This window comes from Phytophthora sojae, assembly GCF_000149755.1.
Source record: "Phytophthora sojae unplaced genomic scaffold PHYSOscaffold_4, whole genome shotgun sequence".
NCBI classification, from domain to species: domain Eukaryota; phylum Oomycota; class Peronosporomycetes; order Peronosporales; family Peronosporaceae; genus Phytophthora; species Phytophthora sojae.
In genome coordinates, this window is record NW_009258118.1 from 4,388,567 (window position 1) to 4,403,471 (window position 14,905).

Consider the following 14,905-nt stretch of genomic DNA (forward strand, 5'->3'; position numbering starts at 1 on the left):
TCTGAAGTGTAGGATAGAATCAGCGATGAGCTCGTTTGCTCTAAAACGAATAAAGAGGGTCAGGTCAAAGGGCGCATCATGAGCCGCGAGGGAAGACTAACAAGGACCTCTTCATCGTTTTACCACTGATTGCCCCCCCCCCCCTTTATAAACAACATGGCCTCCAGGCCTGAGGCGGGAATCCTTGCCTTCATCGAGCGCAGAATTGCGCCATCCGACGAAGTTAGTACTATCAGAAATCGCTGCATGACGGCGATGAAATTAAGAAGCAGGATGATAGCAAGATCGAGATAATGCGTCACATCTTGTCTTCAACCCGTGGCTTTTATACGTGAAGTACAGATACCTTTAGACTTATGGGCGCATCTGAGTGGAAGCTGCAGACCGGTACAATATTAGTGCAGTCGCTGGCTTCATGCACTTCATTGTTTTAGAACTACGAGATACCACGTACCCAAACATCCCCAACGGCATCACAGTACAATCCAACGCCAGCGAGGCCCCGTACTCCGACGGCATCGCGATGGAGTCATTCTGCTTCTTTATCATACGCTCTTTGGCAACACTTCGCTTTGCATGATTGTATTGCCGAGATGAAATGCACCACCAAAACTTGACGGTAGTGTGGTTTGTGCTGTACAACGAGAACGTCCTTTCAGCTACATATGTGGGCCCTTTGTCCTTTGGCGTGGCAATATAGTGAGGGGTGTAATGGAACAGGTGCACATTTACTCCCTGCAGCGGTGCGGAGACAGCGAGTTAAATTGGTACTTTAGACCTCCAATTTGCTCCCAGCGGTGGAGATGCTCTTAGAAAGTGCCATTTCCGAGCCAAATCGGGCACGACTTGAGCAATTCGCATTCAAGGCTACTATGATTTAACGCGAAGTACAAACACTGAGTAGTGCACTAAATAGGAGGGCAAACTGGATGCAAAGCACAATACTGTACATGTACGAGCACGACAGCATTCTCGTATCCTCTTGCAATCGGAGCACCCCTGAAGGCACCGAATAAACTTAGTTATGGGATACAACTAGTTAAGGGAAGTACAGGACAATCTGGCCAATCAGAACTCGCAAAACTAGGCGCCTTTTTACAGCCCTTCCTCGTGTTATATTTGATTTTTGTTTGTATCAACAATTTATGCACTTTTTCGCAGCATCTCTCCGCTGCAGATCAGGTGTAAACCATTTCCCAGGCAGACTGGTTGGTTTCCCAACCAAAGTGGTTCAAATCATTTTTCAAGAAAAACCTCATATCACTTTTCCCAGGTATTTTCAAGCAAAGTGGTTCTGTCGTAAATCGTTCCCAAGCAAAGTGGTTTCACAATCATCGAGGATTTACAGCCATTTTGAAGAAGTCAAAACGTAGCTTAGAACAGCCTTGTGAATGTATTTGAGGGGTCTATCGTGATCTACGTGATGTGGGCATGCTAACTAAGCTTTTTTGCGTCGAAAAAAAAGCAACTTTTGATTCTTACAGACCAAGCCCAAGACGTGGACTGGTCCGTTTTAGCTAGGCAAACCATTTTGCTTGGGAAACAAACAGCTGTAAACCACTTTGCTTGAAAAATGTTCCTTTTCGTCGCAGTATTATGTTGCGCGAGACCTTCCCGCACCACTTTGCTTGAAAAACGGTCAGTTTGCTTGGAAAAAGGTGTAGCTCATACAGATCTCCCCGGCAAATCTGGAATAGCGATGTCGAATGTACCTCGCAGAGCTAGTACAGTTATGCAGACGAGATTTGCGCTTGCTAAATGATGGGTACTGAGTTTAGTGAAAAATGGAGGGACCAGGCCTTCTAGCTGTAAGCAGCGTGCAAGTGCAAGTTGCTAAATAGTTATTATAGCAGGAGTGAAAGGCTCATAATGAACTTTAGATAAGTTATTGCTGAAGCACGATGCAATCATGACGGCATACGGCATGGGCGACAGTACCTTGCCCTGAACGATGGGGCAGTACGGACATTAGAACTCCCTAAACGACCGTCCCAGGCAGCGGTCTACGTGATGCGATGCTCCGCGACCAAGACAAACTCTTCACTACATGTACAAGTACGAACACAAGAATATCGGCGATATTCGGTGATACAGTACAGTAATATCGCCGACTCCCCTCAACGACCGCTGAGCCGACGGTACAAGACGAGGCGCTACTTTCCCATTAATTGAGTAATTCAGTACATTGACACTTCTGTCTAGCCCTTTGCAAGTTTCGCAACCTCGCAGTTTCTATTGGTCCGACCTTTCCAGATTTGCCGGGGCAGACTGTATCATTAACTAAGGATATTCGGTAGTAGACCGGTTCGCGAATGTAGGATCACGGAAATTTGGGACTCATCTGTCTTCACCGGATGTATTTCCCGCGAGGCACGCGACGCTAAAGACATGCAAGAACGAAGACACGAAAAAGACAACCAAACGCCACAGCTGATGGCTCAGAATTCATGACATCTGACAGGCGGGTGATTGCTAAAACACACACACGAACGGTTGAGCGCACATTCGACATGTACTGTCGGACAGCAAAGTATACTTAAGTACTCTGTAAATCAAGATTTTCTCAATATATCTTGCAGCCTCAAATAAATAATGGTCCCTAATAAGCCTCCAAGCTCCAGGGACCGACCTCATCCTCTTGTGCTTTTCACGGTGTACTGTACTGTTCATGTTTCCTCGTGTGGGTTCGTTCACCTGATTGATTTTGCCATTCTCGCGAAAAAAGCTGACAGGATGGTCCCTACCGTAGGGCCTACAGACAACGACTTACAAAGCCGGCAGACTCATAAAGCCGGCATTAGTAGAAAAAGACAGACATATGTTCACATAAATTTTTGTTTTAGCAAATCAAAACGCAGAACTGTGCTTTTATTTTAGCAAATCATAGCTTAGATAAAATCGGTTGGCCACTGTAAAACGCGCCACCTCACCCACTAAAGCCTAGGTTCATTGTCGAAATGGCGCCGAAACAACAGCGCTATAGTATCAAGGAGAAGCGTGAAGGCGCGCAGCTCGCAATTCAAGTCGGCGTCGACGAGGCTGCGCACCAGCTCGGGCGACCCCGCGGAACTTTGTTCGGATGGTGGAAGCAAGCCGACAGGCTTTTCGCTTTCCGCGGAAACTCGCGTTCGCCAACTCTGAAGGGGCAGGGACGCAAGGAAATATTTCCTAGCGTCCCAGCCCTTGTTGCATTTATGAAGGACACGCGCAGAGACGAAAAGGTCGGTTTACCATTCTAGTACGTGCTTTTGCGACTTAATACTGACTATTGTGCGTGCTTTTATTTTTGTAGGCTCTATCGACGCATGCAATGATCGACTACATGTGGCTACTAGAGCCTGAGTGGTGTGCAAGCTACATGGACAGCCACAAAAGCCCTGAGCAGTCGCTAGAAAAAATGTGTCAACGCATTTGCAAACGGTAAATTGTTTTTCATGATGTGAAGTTAAATTTTAATTGATTAATCATTCTTTCAATTGATGTTTTTTATTTAGTTACGACTTCACGTCTCAAAAACCCCAAGAAGCCAAGCTTCCGACAGTGGAGCTGCTCGAGAAACGCGCTGAGTTCTCCATTGAACTTTGGAACAAGTACTCGACGTGGTGCCCTACGACACTCTTTAACGTGGATGAAACGGCTATCAATTTTGATATGCCGCCGACACGTTTTTGGGCTGTCAAAGGCCGCAAGGACCCTGCCCGAATTACCAAGATGACGAAGCACACTGGCCGAATGACAGCAGTTCTTACTGTTCGCGGTGATGGTACGTTTTTTCTTGCTTTAACAATTCTGAAACTGGGTATTTTATGCTAACACATTTTGTATTATATATTTTAGGGCATAAGCTGCCAATTCTCTTCATCATCCGGGGTAAGCTCGGCGGCGACACCGACAGCGACGAGCTGCCACACTATCCACCCGATCACTACTACACTGTCCAGGAGCATGCCTGGATGGACGCGGTAGGATGGAAATGTTATGTGAGTAATGCGTTAAAACATGAAATTGATGGACCCGCTGTCCTCCTCCTTGATAATTTTGACTCACATGTTTCGGAGGAGGGACAGCGGGTCGTTTTCGAAGAAAAGAACGCTGCAGTGGTGCCTTTCCCGCCTAATACGACGGCGGTTTGTCAACCGCTCGACCTTGGCGTGATCGGCCCACTGAAAGCAAAAATTAGGTCAAAGTTTCGGGGTGTTGCAGGAGACACTGCAAAGGAGAAGCGCCTCCGTGCAATTAAGTCTACAATTGCGGCCTGGGAAAAAATAGCGGAAACCACCGTAATTCGTAGCTTTGAGAAAGCAATTCCTAAGTATCCTGAGATGTTGATCTAATAATAGCATCTTTGTTTTCAAAACACATGGATATTTTCTGGGTTTTGTACAACTGATTTTTTTTTCGTCCAACCAAAACTCTGCCGGGTTTTAATGTCAGCGTAAGCTTAATATAGGGCTTTGTAAGTCGTTGTCTGTACATGTACGAGGTACCGCCGCAGGGTCCAGGGATCTTCACATAGGGATTGGCACGATTTGCAACGCAAAATTGCCACATGTACTGTACGAACTCGTCGACGGCGATACTGGTACAGTACCAGTGGTACTTACTGTACATGGGAGCAAATGCTTGGAATGAAGTGCATTCGACGATACAATACACTAAGTACAGGAACTTCGATCAGGTCCACTGCTGCTGGTCCAGGGACGTCTGGAAGGTGGAAATGACCTCGTTGTTGCCGACTGAGCCTTGCATACTGTTAATGGCCTTGGTGTAGTTGAAGAAGATCTACCCTTGATCTTGCGGTAGACGGGACAATTCGAGGTTCAAGTAGCCAAGGTCTCCGCTCTCTTTCTTTGACACTACCAATAGTAAATAATAATCTCCAGAACCCGCACGAAGATATACCAAGCTAGCTTTCGCTACACGAGTTGTGTGGGATGTGTGGGATTATCAAAAAGACTCATCGAGTTTCGCTGAGGGTGACACCAATAACGTAGCATTTATTGTGCCTTTCACGTGTTTTGGCGGTGAGCTGTTAATTCAGGTGGAATTAGAGTCATAAAAGGGCGATCAACGCTTATTTAGTGTCGATAAGAGCAATCCCACCCGTTTGAACAAAAAACCAAAACTAAAAGCGAACTTAGCTTAGGTTCATGAAAGTATTAGTTATCAAGTCGAACAAAACCAAAACAAAACCTCAACAAAACTAAATTTGCTACACACACAAAAACCAATATAAATGAAGCGTCGTTACTATCCTGCAGCTATCCCGCAGATAGGGCCTGATAGTAGCGGTAGTTCTCCTGAACTACTACCAGTAGTATTCCAGTAAAAGGAAACGAATTACTAGTTACTGGGTCCTTTTGCTCAAGCGTTCCTAGCTACTATAGTAATAGTACTATAGTACTATCAAACTACTGGCTGTATGTGGTCCACACAATTATTTTTAAGTATATTTTTCGGCAGGTTGTCACGAAATGGTCAAATTGTTTAAATATTTTATATTATTTAAGGGTGTGACTTTGACATGTGAGAACATCTGGTCGCAACGGACGTGCGTTGTAAGTAGTAGATACAAAATCTCGCGATGTACCAACGACAAACGACACCAAAATATGTAGACCCAGTACTTCTTACCGCCGTCGAACGAGCACAAGGGCTTACGACATTTTTTCTTCTTATGCTGAGCAGCAACTTGCGTACCAGCGGCGGTGCTAAACTATTGCAATCAACACTCACCATTTACTCACCGCGATTAAACCCAAGTGGAGCTTTGGGCTTTGGGATAGACTCAGCAGGCGAGGGGTTCGCGAGCGAACGTATGTGTCATTTCAAGTTGTGAACCTCAGGTGAACCTCAGCAGTAACTCGATAGTATTATTGGGGTCGTGGATGAGTTACTGGTTACTATAGTGATAGTACAATCAGAAAGTGCCAAGTTACTGGTTACTATAGTAGAAGTAATAGTACCATATTCTACTGGACTCGCGAATTACTACCAAGCCCTGCCCGCAGCTATATTTGACCGTGCTTTAGCTCCAGATGGACGTTTTCTAACACTTCTAAAGGGCCACCCTCCTTAACTTTATTGGCTCGCCCAGTCTGCAGATTTGACTCTAGTTTTATTCAAAGGGGTGGGATTGCTCTAAGGGATTAGAGTTATGCCAGAATTATCACGGCAGAATAGTGAAAGGCAATACAGTAATCAGACATTTACGTCTAGCGAATTACCACTAGCGATACTCTCTGGTGTGCACCGTATCACACTTCGCACCAGGTGGTCTCTTTCAAATCTAAAGCACCGGCACGTGGCATGGAAAACACATCATTCCCTTTGGGCTGTCGCTCATCCAGTTTTTTGCTATTCGAAGCCTAGGACCACTCACTCCACGTCTCCTCATTTCCCAACTCGCCTTCGAGCTCCCAGGCCGTCTACCACACCATGTCAAGTCCGGCTATGCGTCTCACTTACGTCCTGCTACTGGCTGCGGCTACCCTTCTCGCCAACACCAACGCGCTGGCGACTGAAGGCGACGCTGAAAAGCGGCTCCTCCGCTCCCACAAGAACCACAAGAAGGCTGCGAGCGCCGCCGTTGCTGAAGAAGAACGTGGTATGTTTGATTTCCTCAAGAATGTGGACGACTTGCCCATGTTCGAGAGGATGAAGCTCCAGCCATCATACAAGAACCACATCTTCGAATCATGGAGAACGGGCGGAGGCACCAAGGAAGGGGCCAGGACCTTCATGGCAAGCCAAGGTCTTTCGCCGAACCAGATTGACGAGTGGTTGGAGCTGTGGTTGCAGCATTTTGCGGCCCACAGAAAGGCGAACATTAAATAGAATGTTTTGGATGCGTTTTTGATAGCTTGCTTGTGGTGCATTACGTTTCCTACGGTTCGCCGCGCTTCACATGAGCAATACCATTATGCCACCACGCTTAGAAGCATCATCTAAGTTCATCAAGTTCATGACTTAGATTGCAGCCTACAAATCGTGGTTTTGAAGGACTCGGCTATACCAACAAACACTGTAGGCAATGCTGAAACGAAACCAGGAACATCTACAGTACATCAAAGCATGAGTAGTAGTAAGAAAAAATATTTAGCCTCCAACCCAACGACTAGCATACGCACAGGGCATTGCCTCAGTCAGCACCCACTTGCCGCAGGTACAAGACACAACGCTAGGATCTGAAGTTAAGCCCACACGTGACATCTGCTCAAGAATTTGTCTCGTACTGGGGGTGTAGCGAGAGCAAAATACCCGGAGAGCGCCCGCTTGTGAATTACAGCGGTGAACAAACGCGATCGACTCGCGCTAATGGGTGAAACACATATCGTGGAGGCTTTGACGCCAGATTCAGACTTGCCGAAGTACTTCGATATATTGATTTAATGCCGTTGTTATTTTTCGACTGCGGCCAGCGACAAATGTGCAGCGCTTGAATGCAAGCACCTATTTTCGAGTAGTCGACCTCATGCAGAAAAATAGTTTTGCTAACAGTTCATCTCGACGGTTCCCCATGGATTCTAGTAAGTCGATCCAAAGTCACCCGAGCGGATGTTCATGAACTTGACTCCAGCATTCGGATTTTCGGCAAAAACCGTCTCCGGGTCGCCACCAGGAAACGGGCAATTGCCACGCAACCCGCCAGGCAGCGTCGGATCGTCCCCAGGGAAGTGGCTGTCCAGCCAGCTCATGTTAAGGCCGTAGTCGACCCAGACACTCATAGCCAGCGTCATGCCGCCAACCATATCTTGTCCAAGCTTCGCGAGCCCGCTCGTGAAATACGCGGGGTCGTCAAAATACGTCTTGGACGTGTTGCACATCACGTCGGTGATGGAGTCGGTCCCATTCAAGGCGGACCATGAGCTGCTGGGGTTTTCCAACACGCGTCCGTCCTGCTTGTAGAGTCGACGGATCTCCACCAGTTCACCACTGTCGGTGTTGTCGGCGGTCACGAACTGCGTCACGACCGTAAAGGGACGAGTCGTGTCGATGTCAAAGTCCTTGCCACGACCGTAGAACTCTCGGTGACCCATGCGGAAGGGATTGAAGTCACAGCCGTTCTTATCGCACCAGCCAGTGTAACGGGTCTCGTCCGTGCTTCCGCAGTCCTCGACCGAGGTGCACTTCTGCTGGCCACTCGTAGAACACGCGTGACTCGTGTAGGCCGTGGCCACACTGTTAGCCTCCCAGATATCCATCTCGGCACAGCAAGAACCGTACGCGCCGTCCATATTGGCCTCGCCATCAAGGAAATGGACGTCTTGGCGACATTGAGCGTCACAGGCGCCAGTACCATACGCAGCGCCAGCAGTATTAGCTGGGAAGCACGCAGTGCCGCCATCGGCATCCATCTGTACGAAGTAGAGCGCTCCGTTGGAGCCACACGGCAGATTCGACACGTCCACGTCGAAGCCGTCGAAGCTGAACTCCTGGTTCAGCAGTTGGAACTGCTTGTACTTGGTCCTAGACGCGTCCAGCATGTACACTCGTGTGCCGACCCCGCTTGGTGTTTCGAGCTTCAGACTGAGCGTTTGACCGGCTGTGGTGATGCTGAAGTTACCGGCATAGTCGGCACCTTCAAGTCCACAGGTCTCAGCGCACTCTTGTGGAGTCCAGCACGTCGTCGAGTTCCACTTGGCGTCAGCGACGCACGGGTTCGCCGTACCCACCGCGTTCACGTCGCGCCAATTCGCATCGATTACTACGGACGATTGCTCCGTCGTACACGAGGCAACTTTCGCGTTCGACTTGCCGACTTGCTGCGCGATGTCAATAGTTGTTGTGCACCGGGGACGGGTGAACCTCAGCCACTTGAGTACCAGCCTGTTGGGCCATCGAAAGAAGTGGGTAGGCGGATGCAGCGGCGATAACGACTCCGATCGTCGTGGAAAGCTTCATGGTCTGGTCGAGAAACGTGTCGATGGGATAAACGGAAGCAGCTGAAGCTTGTGCTGGAGACGGAAGATTGAAGAATGAAGTGCGGCGTCCTTGCGTAGTTCTTTCTGGTATAATACGCCAAGGAGTGGGTGGCTTATCGTCGATTGAAAGCTTCGGAAAAAATGTGCTCGTACGTTACTTACCTTGCGCCAGTGGTTTGGCTTAGGTTAGTAGATTTCACGTACCTATTAGTCTGCATCGAAATGCCTTCAAGGCATTGCCTTGGCTTCTGTAGAGGTACGGAGTGATCCCTACCTGTAAAGTCTCACAACTAACGTTAAAATGCGCATATCGTCCTAGTATATAGCCGGCGTCATGTGCGAAAAAGAATAAGTATGCGCGCGGTGATCTCTAGTAGTCTGGTTTCCCAGGCTCTGTAGTAACTGGACAACTTTTTATTCTTTTTCGTACAGTACCGTAATCGTGACTAGACCGTTTACAAGATCGTGGATAGCCCTGATGCAAGCGCTGCTGACGTGAAAAGTAAGCAAAGTGAGCGTGAATCAGTTCAGTACTCTGTCACTATACCTTATGGATCATCGTTAAGTTCTCATCGAGCTGCTTCGTTGCTGGGCTAACGCGGCGTCGCTTACTGAACTGGTCCGAAAACTCAATCATTTAGTAGTAATGGGGTCCGCAGCCAATGGAACTATATTCCGGGTTTGCCAGACAATGGTGATATGCTGCTAATGTTTGCTACCGCTTGAAGTAGAAGAAACTTCACAACTGTATTATCGTTAGTTCGTTCGTTTTTGATAGGAAAAACTGTTTATACGGTGGTGTTTCTTATGCTTATTGTTTCTCTGGTTGATGCTGCATTATCCTTATCCCCAACAATCGATTCCAAATGCAAGGTTTTCCAGAAAGTAAAAGTATTCCTGTACGTATCGCGAATGTGTCCGTGTGACGAATATAGGTTAGGGGGTGTTATTGCAAACAACAACACTCGTCTGACTCAGGCTTGAGTGCGTGCCAACATGTTCGTGAAGATCATAAGAGGAGCTCGACAATTTCTTGGCTCTGCTGTGGACACATGGGAACTTGCTCAAGCCGAGCTGCATGGCCGTATGAGTCGAGATCGAATACAGAAGCTACAATCGTTTCTAGGAAAGACAAGTTCTGCCAGGGCGGTGGGCGTCTGCATTCTGCTGCCTCACCCGTGTGTACTCATGGTAGCAGCGCTAGAGATTATCCCTCTATCACCACCGAAAGCGGGCACTCGAGCCAACGGTTATCTATTTATCGGTTCGGATACGGGTCAGACCTCGGGCATTTCAGGAGGGATGACGTATCTTGGGTAGGACACTAGCGCGTTGGCTCTCGTCTGCGGACTTCGACACGGGGGGGGGCCGCCCCTCTCTCGCTTCGCTCGGGGAGCGCCGTTGTGCGGCCTGCCCCACCCCCTTAGTCGAAGTCCTCGACTCGGCCAGGCGCTGTGTCTAGAAAAAAAATATCGGGTTGCAGCGCTCGCATTCGCTCGCTCGCGCAGACACGCCCCCGCTTGATCGGCGGGAGTTGGCAATGCATGAATGCACTTGGTGTGTCTCGCGCTCGCGCTGCTCGCCCTCGCCCGTGATGTCGCACACCCTTGCCAACTAGCAGCTGGAAGTGACCAGGAAACGTCTTTATAGTTGTATTGAAAAACCTGACCGAAAATTCAGGCCCGACCTGTATCCGATCCAGTAAATAATCTACTGAGCCAACTACAGGTTTTGGCTTCGATACTTATCCAGCATTATTGTGATCGTACCTGGCATCCTGTCGACATTTCAATCATTAGTACCTGAACTGGGCCTTACAAGAACGACGACAGTGACGTTGAGTCTAACGGGGTCGGTCGCATCTACAGGGGTGGCTATTGCAGCGTCACTACTGATTGGTTTCCTGGTTCCTTTCACGCTGCCCGTCAGTGCCCCCGGGTGGTTGTTGATTGTCACTCCACCCACGATCATATTCTACAAGACCAGACTCCAGAGCTCGTGCGGAGGTTCATCCGCTGCTGCTCCAGCACAGGGTGCCTCATTACGTCTACCATGCTCTACCCCATCGCATTCCGTCGGCTCGATTCCGTTGGGCAAATTTTCTACGTCGGTCTGGTTCCTGTCATCAAGATTATCGGCCGAAATGTCATCAGCGGGCTCATCGGTGACCGCTACGATATGAAGGCGGAGACGGTGATTTTCCACGTCGAGGTCTTCAGCGTCCTCTGCATGTCTGTGGCGCTGCACGACTCGGCAAAGTTGACGACAACGCTAGCGGTGATGGCGGTGGATGTCGTCCAGTCGAAAGTGACGCTCAATGATATTGACAAAATGATGAACCGTACTAACATCGTTTTACTGGCGAATGGACATGGGCGTTTTGAGAGCTTTCGCCAGTTGGTTTTCGATGAGGAAGTCTCTATTTTGAATACCGGTGCACAACATCAAACGTGCGGTACACACAACGAGACTGCTCCGCATCGATTGAAATCATCTTTTCAGGCTCCGAATGTGCTTCCTGGGTCTACCGTATCCAGCAGCAACAAGATTTCCGCACAAATTCATCCAATTACCGGCCCTCCCGAAGAGCAAACTCAACTAGCCGTCGCAAAAGAAGACAAGATAAATACCACGATGAAAGTAGCACAAATCCTCTTCACGGCGGAATTCGTGCTTCTCGTCAAGTACGTCGAAGCAATGGTGCCAACAGTCTATGGTGCGTTTGCTGTGCTTACGACGCGAATTACAACAGTGGACGCCTGCCAAAGGTATATCAAACCGTCGACATATCTGCAGCAGATATGCGGAGTATATGCCGGTCATAGATCCCGCGAGGCCCAGATTTCGTGTCGATAGACAGCCCTACCCGTATGAATATGTCGTGTAGCCATCTTAAAGATTTAACTTGTTATTTGTATACTTTAAGTCGACCATCACTCTACCGTCATTCGGGCGACATACCGCCTCGCTTATATCTTCCTGCCGCCAACTTGAAGTTGCGCTCACTTTTGAAATAGCCTCCGAAGGCGCGAAGACAGCAAACGATCTCCGGTACGTGAGCTGCAATTGCAGTAAGTGCTACTAGCTGTTGGCTAACACCGTGTGTTACAGCAGGAACGATGGTGCATCTGACGCACTCCGCGGTCCACTGGAAGCTCCGATGCATCGTCGACTCCTCCTCCTCCTCCAGCGACGAGAACACGCCGCCGAATGTCAGCAGCGCCCTTGCCATGGGTACTGACGGCGGCTCCAGTGCGACGGGCACGGCGACGCCGCCCTGGCTCACTCCAGAGCGGACCAAGCACCGATCCAAGCGCGTGACGAACCCGCCGGCAACGCCAGAGACCCCGACGGCCCCGCTGCCAACTTCGGGGGCGCGCACAAGCCCGACGACGTCCTCGCCCGTGCTCCTGGAAACGCCTCCAAGATCGCTGCCGCGCGCTACGACAAGCACGGCGCTTCACCCTCGCCAAGGGCGTCAAGCACGCCAAGCCGCTGTCGCCCCGTACTCACGCCAGCGCTTGGGGCCCCGCCATGCGCCGCGCAGCCAGCGCACAGAGCCCCGTCATGTGCCGCGCAGTCAGCGCTTGGAGACCCAGCGCACGGTTCCCAGCCATGCGTCACGCAGCCAGCGCTCGGAGACCAAGCGCACGGACGACATTCGACGAGCGACACGGACAGTACCGGCGGCTGCGCCCCGTGCTCAACTGCAGGCGTCACGGCCGGGGGACGTGTTCGCGCCGGCACGGTGGCCGTACGCCATTGCTCACTTGCGCGTGCAATACAACCCGTTGGCCACCGTCTTCCCAGCGGTCCAGCCATTCGGCTTTTGCGGTTGCTGGAATCCCTGCCGGACCGACAGCTGCCGCAACGCCCTCGTCAACGTGTACTGCAATGCCCGTACGGGGGCAAGTGCGGCAACGGCTTGGAGGAGTCAAGCAAGATCTTCCTCGGCCGCAACTTCCGCACCCAGCAGCTCGGGGTTGTCGCTGCCGAGGACATCAGCGCCGGTGAGGTGCTCGGCCAGTACCTAGGCGAGATCGAGCACGTCAGCGTATCTCGAGCCAACCGCCCACGCAACAACGGCTACCGTCTCCTGATGAAACAGCGGCCCGAGAAGCCGACGTACCCGATCTACGCTGCGATTAATGATGAAGGGATGGGAGGGCTGATGCGCTTCCTGAATCACTCGTGCGAGCCTGCAGCGGAGTTCAGGGAGGTGTCGAACGGGCATCGAACGACGGTGGTCGCGGCGACGACGCGGCGCATCTACCGTGGCGAGGAGGTGACCATCGACTTCGGTGACGACCTCTGGTTCGTCTGCCGTTGCGAGCGAGACGGCTGTCGCCACCGCAACACCCAAGACGAAGAAGACCCGTGAGATGACAGCAGCGTAGCAAGGTTGCTAAGGAGCGCGGAGCATCGAGTGAAGCAACATGCATGTATGAGTGAATGGACGACTGAATGCAGGAAGGTGTTTGAAAATCGAGTGTATTGTGGGGACGAAGTGCTGCTAGACTACGTGGATGCTCCGACCACTGTGAGTATGATTTGGCGCGAAGACGGCTTCGTTCGAAAGATCTCGAGCCGGCTTCCTGCTGCTGCGTTTGGCACTTTGGGCGCGAAGCTTTCGCGCGCTCCAGGTTGAAGCTGCTAAGAGCAGCATCCTTTTCAAATTGGTGGCGGTCGGCGGCATGTACTGGTCGAGTTGCCGCCGCTTCTCGGCGCACTCGTTTCTCTCACTTTTGCTTTTGCCAAGCAACGAGCACCCTCCTCCAAGACGCATACCCGCCCCGCCCCAAGCTTCAATTCCGCGCGCTTCCAGCCCTGGTACGCTGCCCCACGCGAGATTCGTTGATGTCAAGCTTGCTGATGGGGTTGTTCAACTTGTTGTGCATGTAGATGGTCCGACAAACCGGAAACCCCAACTACACCACGGCGGACGTCAACCACCTCTTGCTGCTGATCGAGAACGAGCTTCCGCTCGGACGAGACGAGTAGGAGCGTCTAGCGGCGTCGTACAACGCCAACAGACCTCGCGGTGCCCCTGAGCGAGTCTTTGAAAGCCTCCGCCGCAAATTCAAAGTGCTCTACAGCACCAGGAAGCCGACTGGCACGCCCAACATGCCGCCGCACGTCAAAAAGGCCAAGGAGGTGAAGCTGGCGATCGACGAAAAGGCCAACATCATCGAGATGGATGACGAGGCCGACGAAGATCGCCCCATCGAGCCCGACTTCTGCTTCGAAGCGGACCCCGACGAGAGCCTCTACGGCGACGACGACGCCGATGGGGAAGGCGTGCAGACGGCCGGCCGGCCCAGCACTGAAGGGTCGACGTGCACCGACGAGTCCGTCGGGCTCGACTTCGCCGAGTCCGAATCGCCTAGTCTGGGCGAGTTTCAAGAGCTGCTTGCGGCGCCACTCACGAGTGGTGGGTCCGGTGACGGTGCGCGTACTCCACGACCGGCGCCTCCTCCGGCAACGTCTACCACGCGCCGTGAGGCAAGCGGGCCGCCGAAACCACGTCGAACGGCTGTCAGCTCCGTTGCTGCCAATGCGAGCCCACCGGCGGCTCCGCAGCAGACACCGCTCGCTGCTGCTCGCAGTCAAGAAGCAGAGAAGTACCCAAAGCTCGTGAACGTTTCGAACCGCTTGGGCGGGCAGGACCTGACAGCGTTCCGTGACACCGTCGGTGCCAAGCGCGCGCTCGAAGAAGACAAGGAGACCATGGAGGCAAGCTTTGCAAAAGCGAAGCGGATTCGCGCCTTGAGGACGTCCACTGCCCTCAAGCCAAAGCTTGCCAGCCTCGAAGCCGCTGCGAACAACACGGGCGAAGCCTGCTCGAGGCGATTCTCCTTCTCCGTGAGGAGAACGAACGCAAGGCCGAAGAACGCCGCGCTGAAGAGGACAAGCGTCGCCGCGCCGAAGTCGCTACTCAAGAGGCTCGCTACCTTGCCGACAAGGCCGAAGCCCAGGAACGC

General features: G+C 51.4%; 8 protein-coding genes across 8 annotated transcripts; 7 read left to right on the forward strand and 1 right to left on the reverse strand.

The window, feature by feature from the left end:
- Nucleotides 1-2,957: 2,957 nt before the first annotated feature.
- PHYSODRAFT_501593 (hypothetical protein) lies at nucleotides 2,958-3,813 on the forward strand (the record flags this gene model as incomplete). The annotated part of the gene is made up of 3 exons (XM_009528722.1): nucleotides 2,958-3,221; nucleotides 3,293-3,420; nucleotides 3,495-3,813. The coding sequence occupies 3 exons, from the start codon at nucleotides 2,958-2,960 to the stop codon at nucleotides 3,811-3,813; spliced, it is 711 nt and encodes a 236-aa protein (XP_009527017.1).
- PHYSODRAFT_498969 (hypothetical protein) lies at nucleotides 3,807-4,334 on the forward strand (the record flags this gene model as incomplete). The annotated part of the gene is made up of 1 exon (XM_009528723.1): nucleotides 3,807-4,334. The coding sequence occupies one exon, from the start codon at nucleotides 3,807-3,809 to the stop codon at nucleotides 4,332-4,334; it is 528 nt and encodes a 175-aa protein (XP_009527018.1).
- Nucleotides 4,335-6,453: 2,119 nt separating this feature from the next.
- Nucleotides 6,454-6,837, forward strand: Avh1b-51 (Avr1b-1 avirulence-like protein; the record flags this gene model as incomplete). The annotated part of the gene is made up of 1 exon (XM_009528724.1): nucleotides 6,454-6,837. One exon carries the CDS (start codon nucleotides 6,454-6,456, stop codon nucleotides 6,835-6,837), a length of 384 nt encoding a protein of 127 aa, XP_009527019.1.
- A 689-nt stretch (nucleotides 6,838-7,526) lies between these two features.
- Nucleotides 7,527-8,841, reverse strand: PHYSODRAFT_315073 (putative glycosyl hydrolase family 7 protein; the record flags this gene model as incomplete). The annotated part of the gene is made up of 2 exons (XM_009528725.1): nucleotides 7,527-8,765; nucleotides 8,794-8,841. The coding sequence occupies 2 exons, from the start codon at nucleotides 8,839-8,841 to the stop codon at nucleotides 7,527-7,529; spliced, it is 1,287 nt and encodes a 428-aa protein (XP_009527020.1).
- Nucleotides 8,842-9,971: 1,130 nt separating this feature from the next.
- PHYSODRAFT_448734 (hypothetical protein) lies at nucleotides 9,972-10,172 on the forward strand (the record flags this gene model as incomplete). The annotated part of the gene is made up of 1 exon (XM_009528726.1): nucleotides 9,972-10,172. A coding segment is annotated over one exon (201 nt), but the record flags the coding sequence as incomplete, so codon positions are not given.
- A 786-nt stretch (nucleotides 10,173-10,958) lies between these two features.
- PHYSODRAFT_449221 (hypothetical protein) lies at nucleotides 10,959-11,297 on the forward strand (the record flags this gene model as incomplete). The annotated part of the gene is made up of 1 exon (XM_009528727.1): nucleotides 10,959-11,297. A coding segment is annotated over one exon (339 nt), but the record flags the coding sequence as incomplete, so codon positions are not given.
- A 1,522-nt stretch (nucleotides 11,298-12,819) lies between these two features.
- PHYSODRAFT_502417 (hypothetical protein) lies at nucleotides 12,820-13,305 on the forward strand (the record flags this gene model as incomplete). Its single annotated transcript, XM_009528728.1, has 1 exon — nucleotides 12,820-13,305. A coding segment is annotated over one exon (486 nt), but the record flags the coding sequence as incomplete, so codon positions are not given.
- Nucleotides 13,306-13,826: 521 nt separating this feature from the next.
- On the forward strand, nucleotides 13,827-14,141 carry PHYSODRAFT_366751 (hypothetical protein; the record flags this gene model as incomplete). The annotated part of the gene is made up of 2 exons (XM_009528729.1): nucleotides 13,827-13,921; nucleotides 14,027-14,141. Coding segments are annotated over 2 exons (210 nt in total), but the record flags the coding sequence as incomplete, so codon positions are not given.
- Between the last annotated feature and the right edge of the window lie 764 nt (nucleotides 14,142-14,905).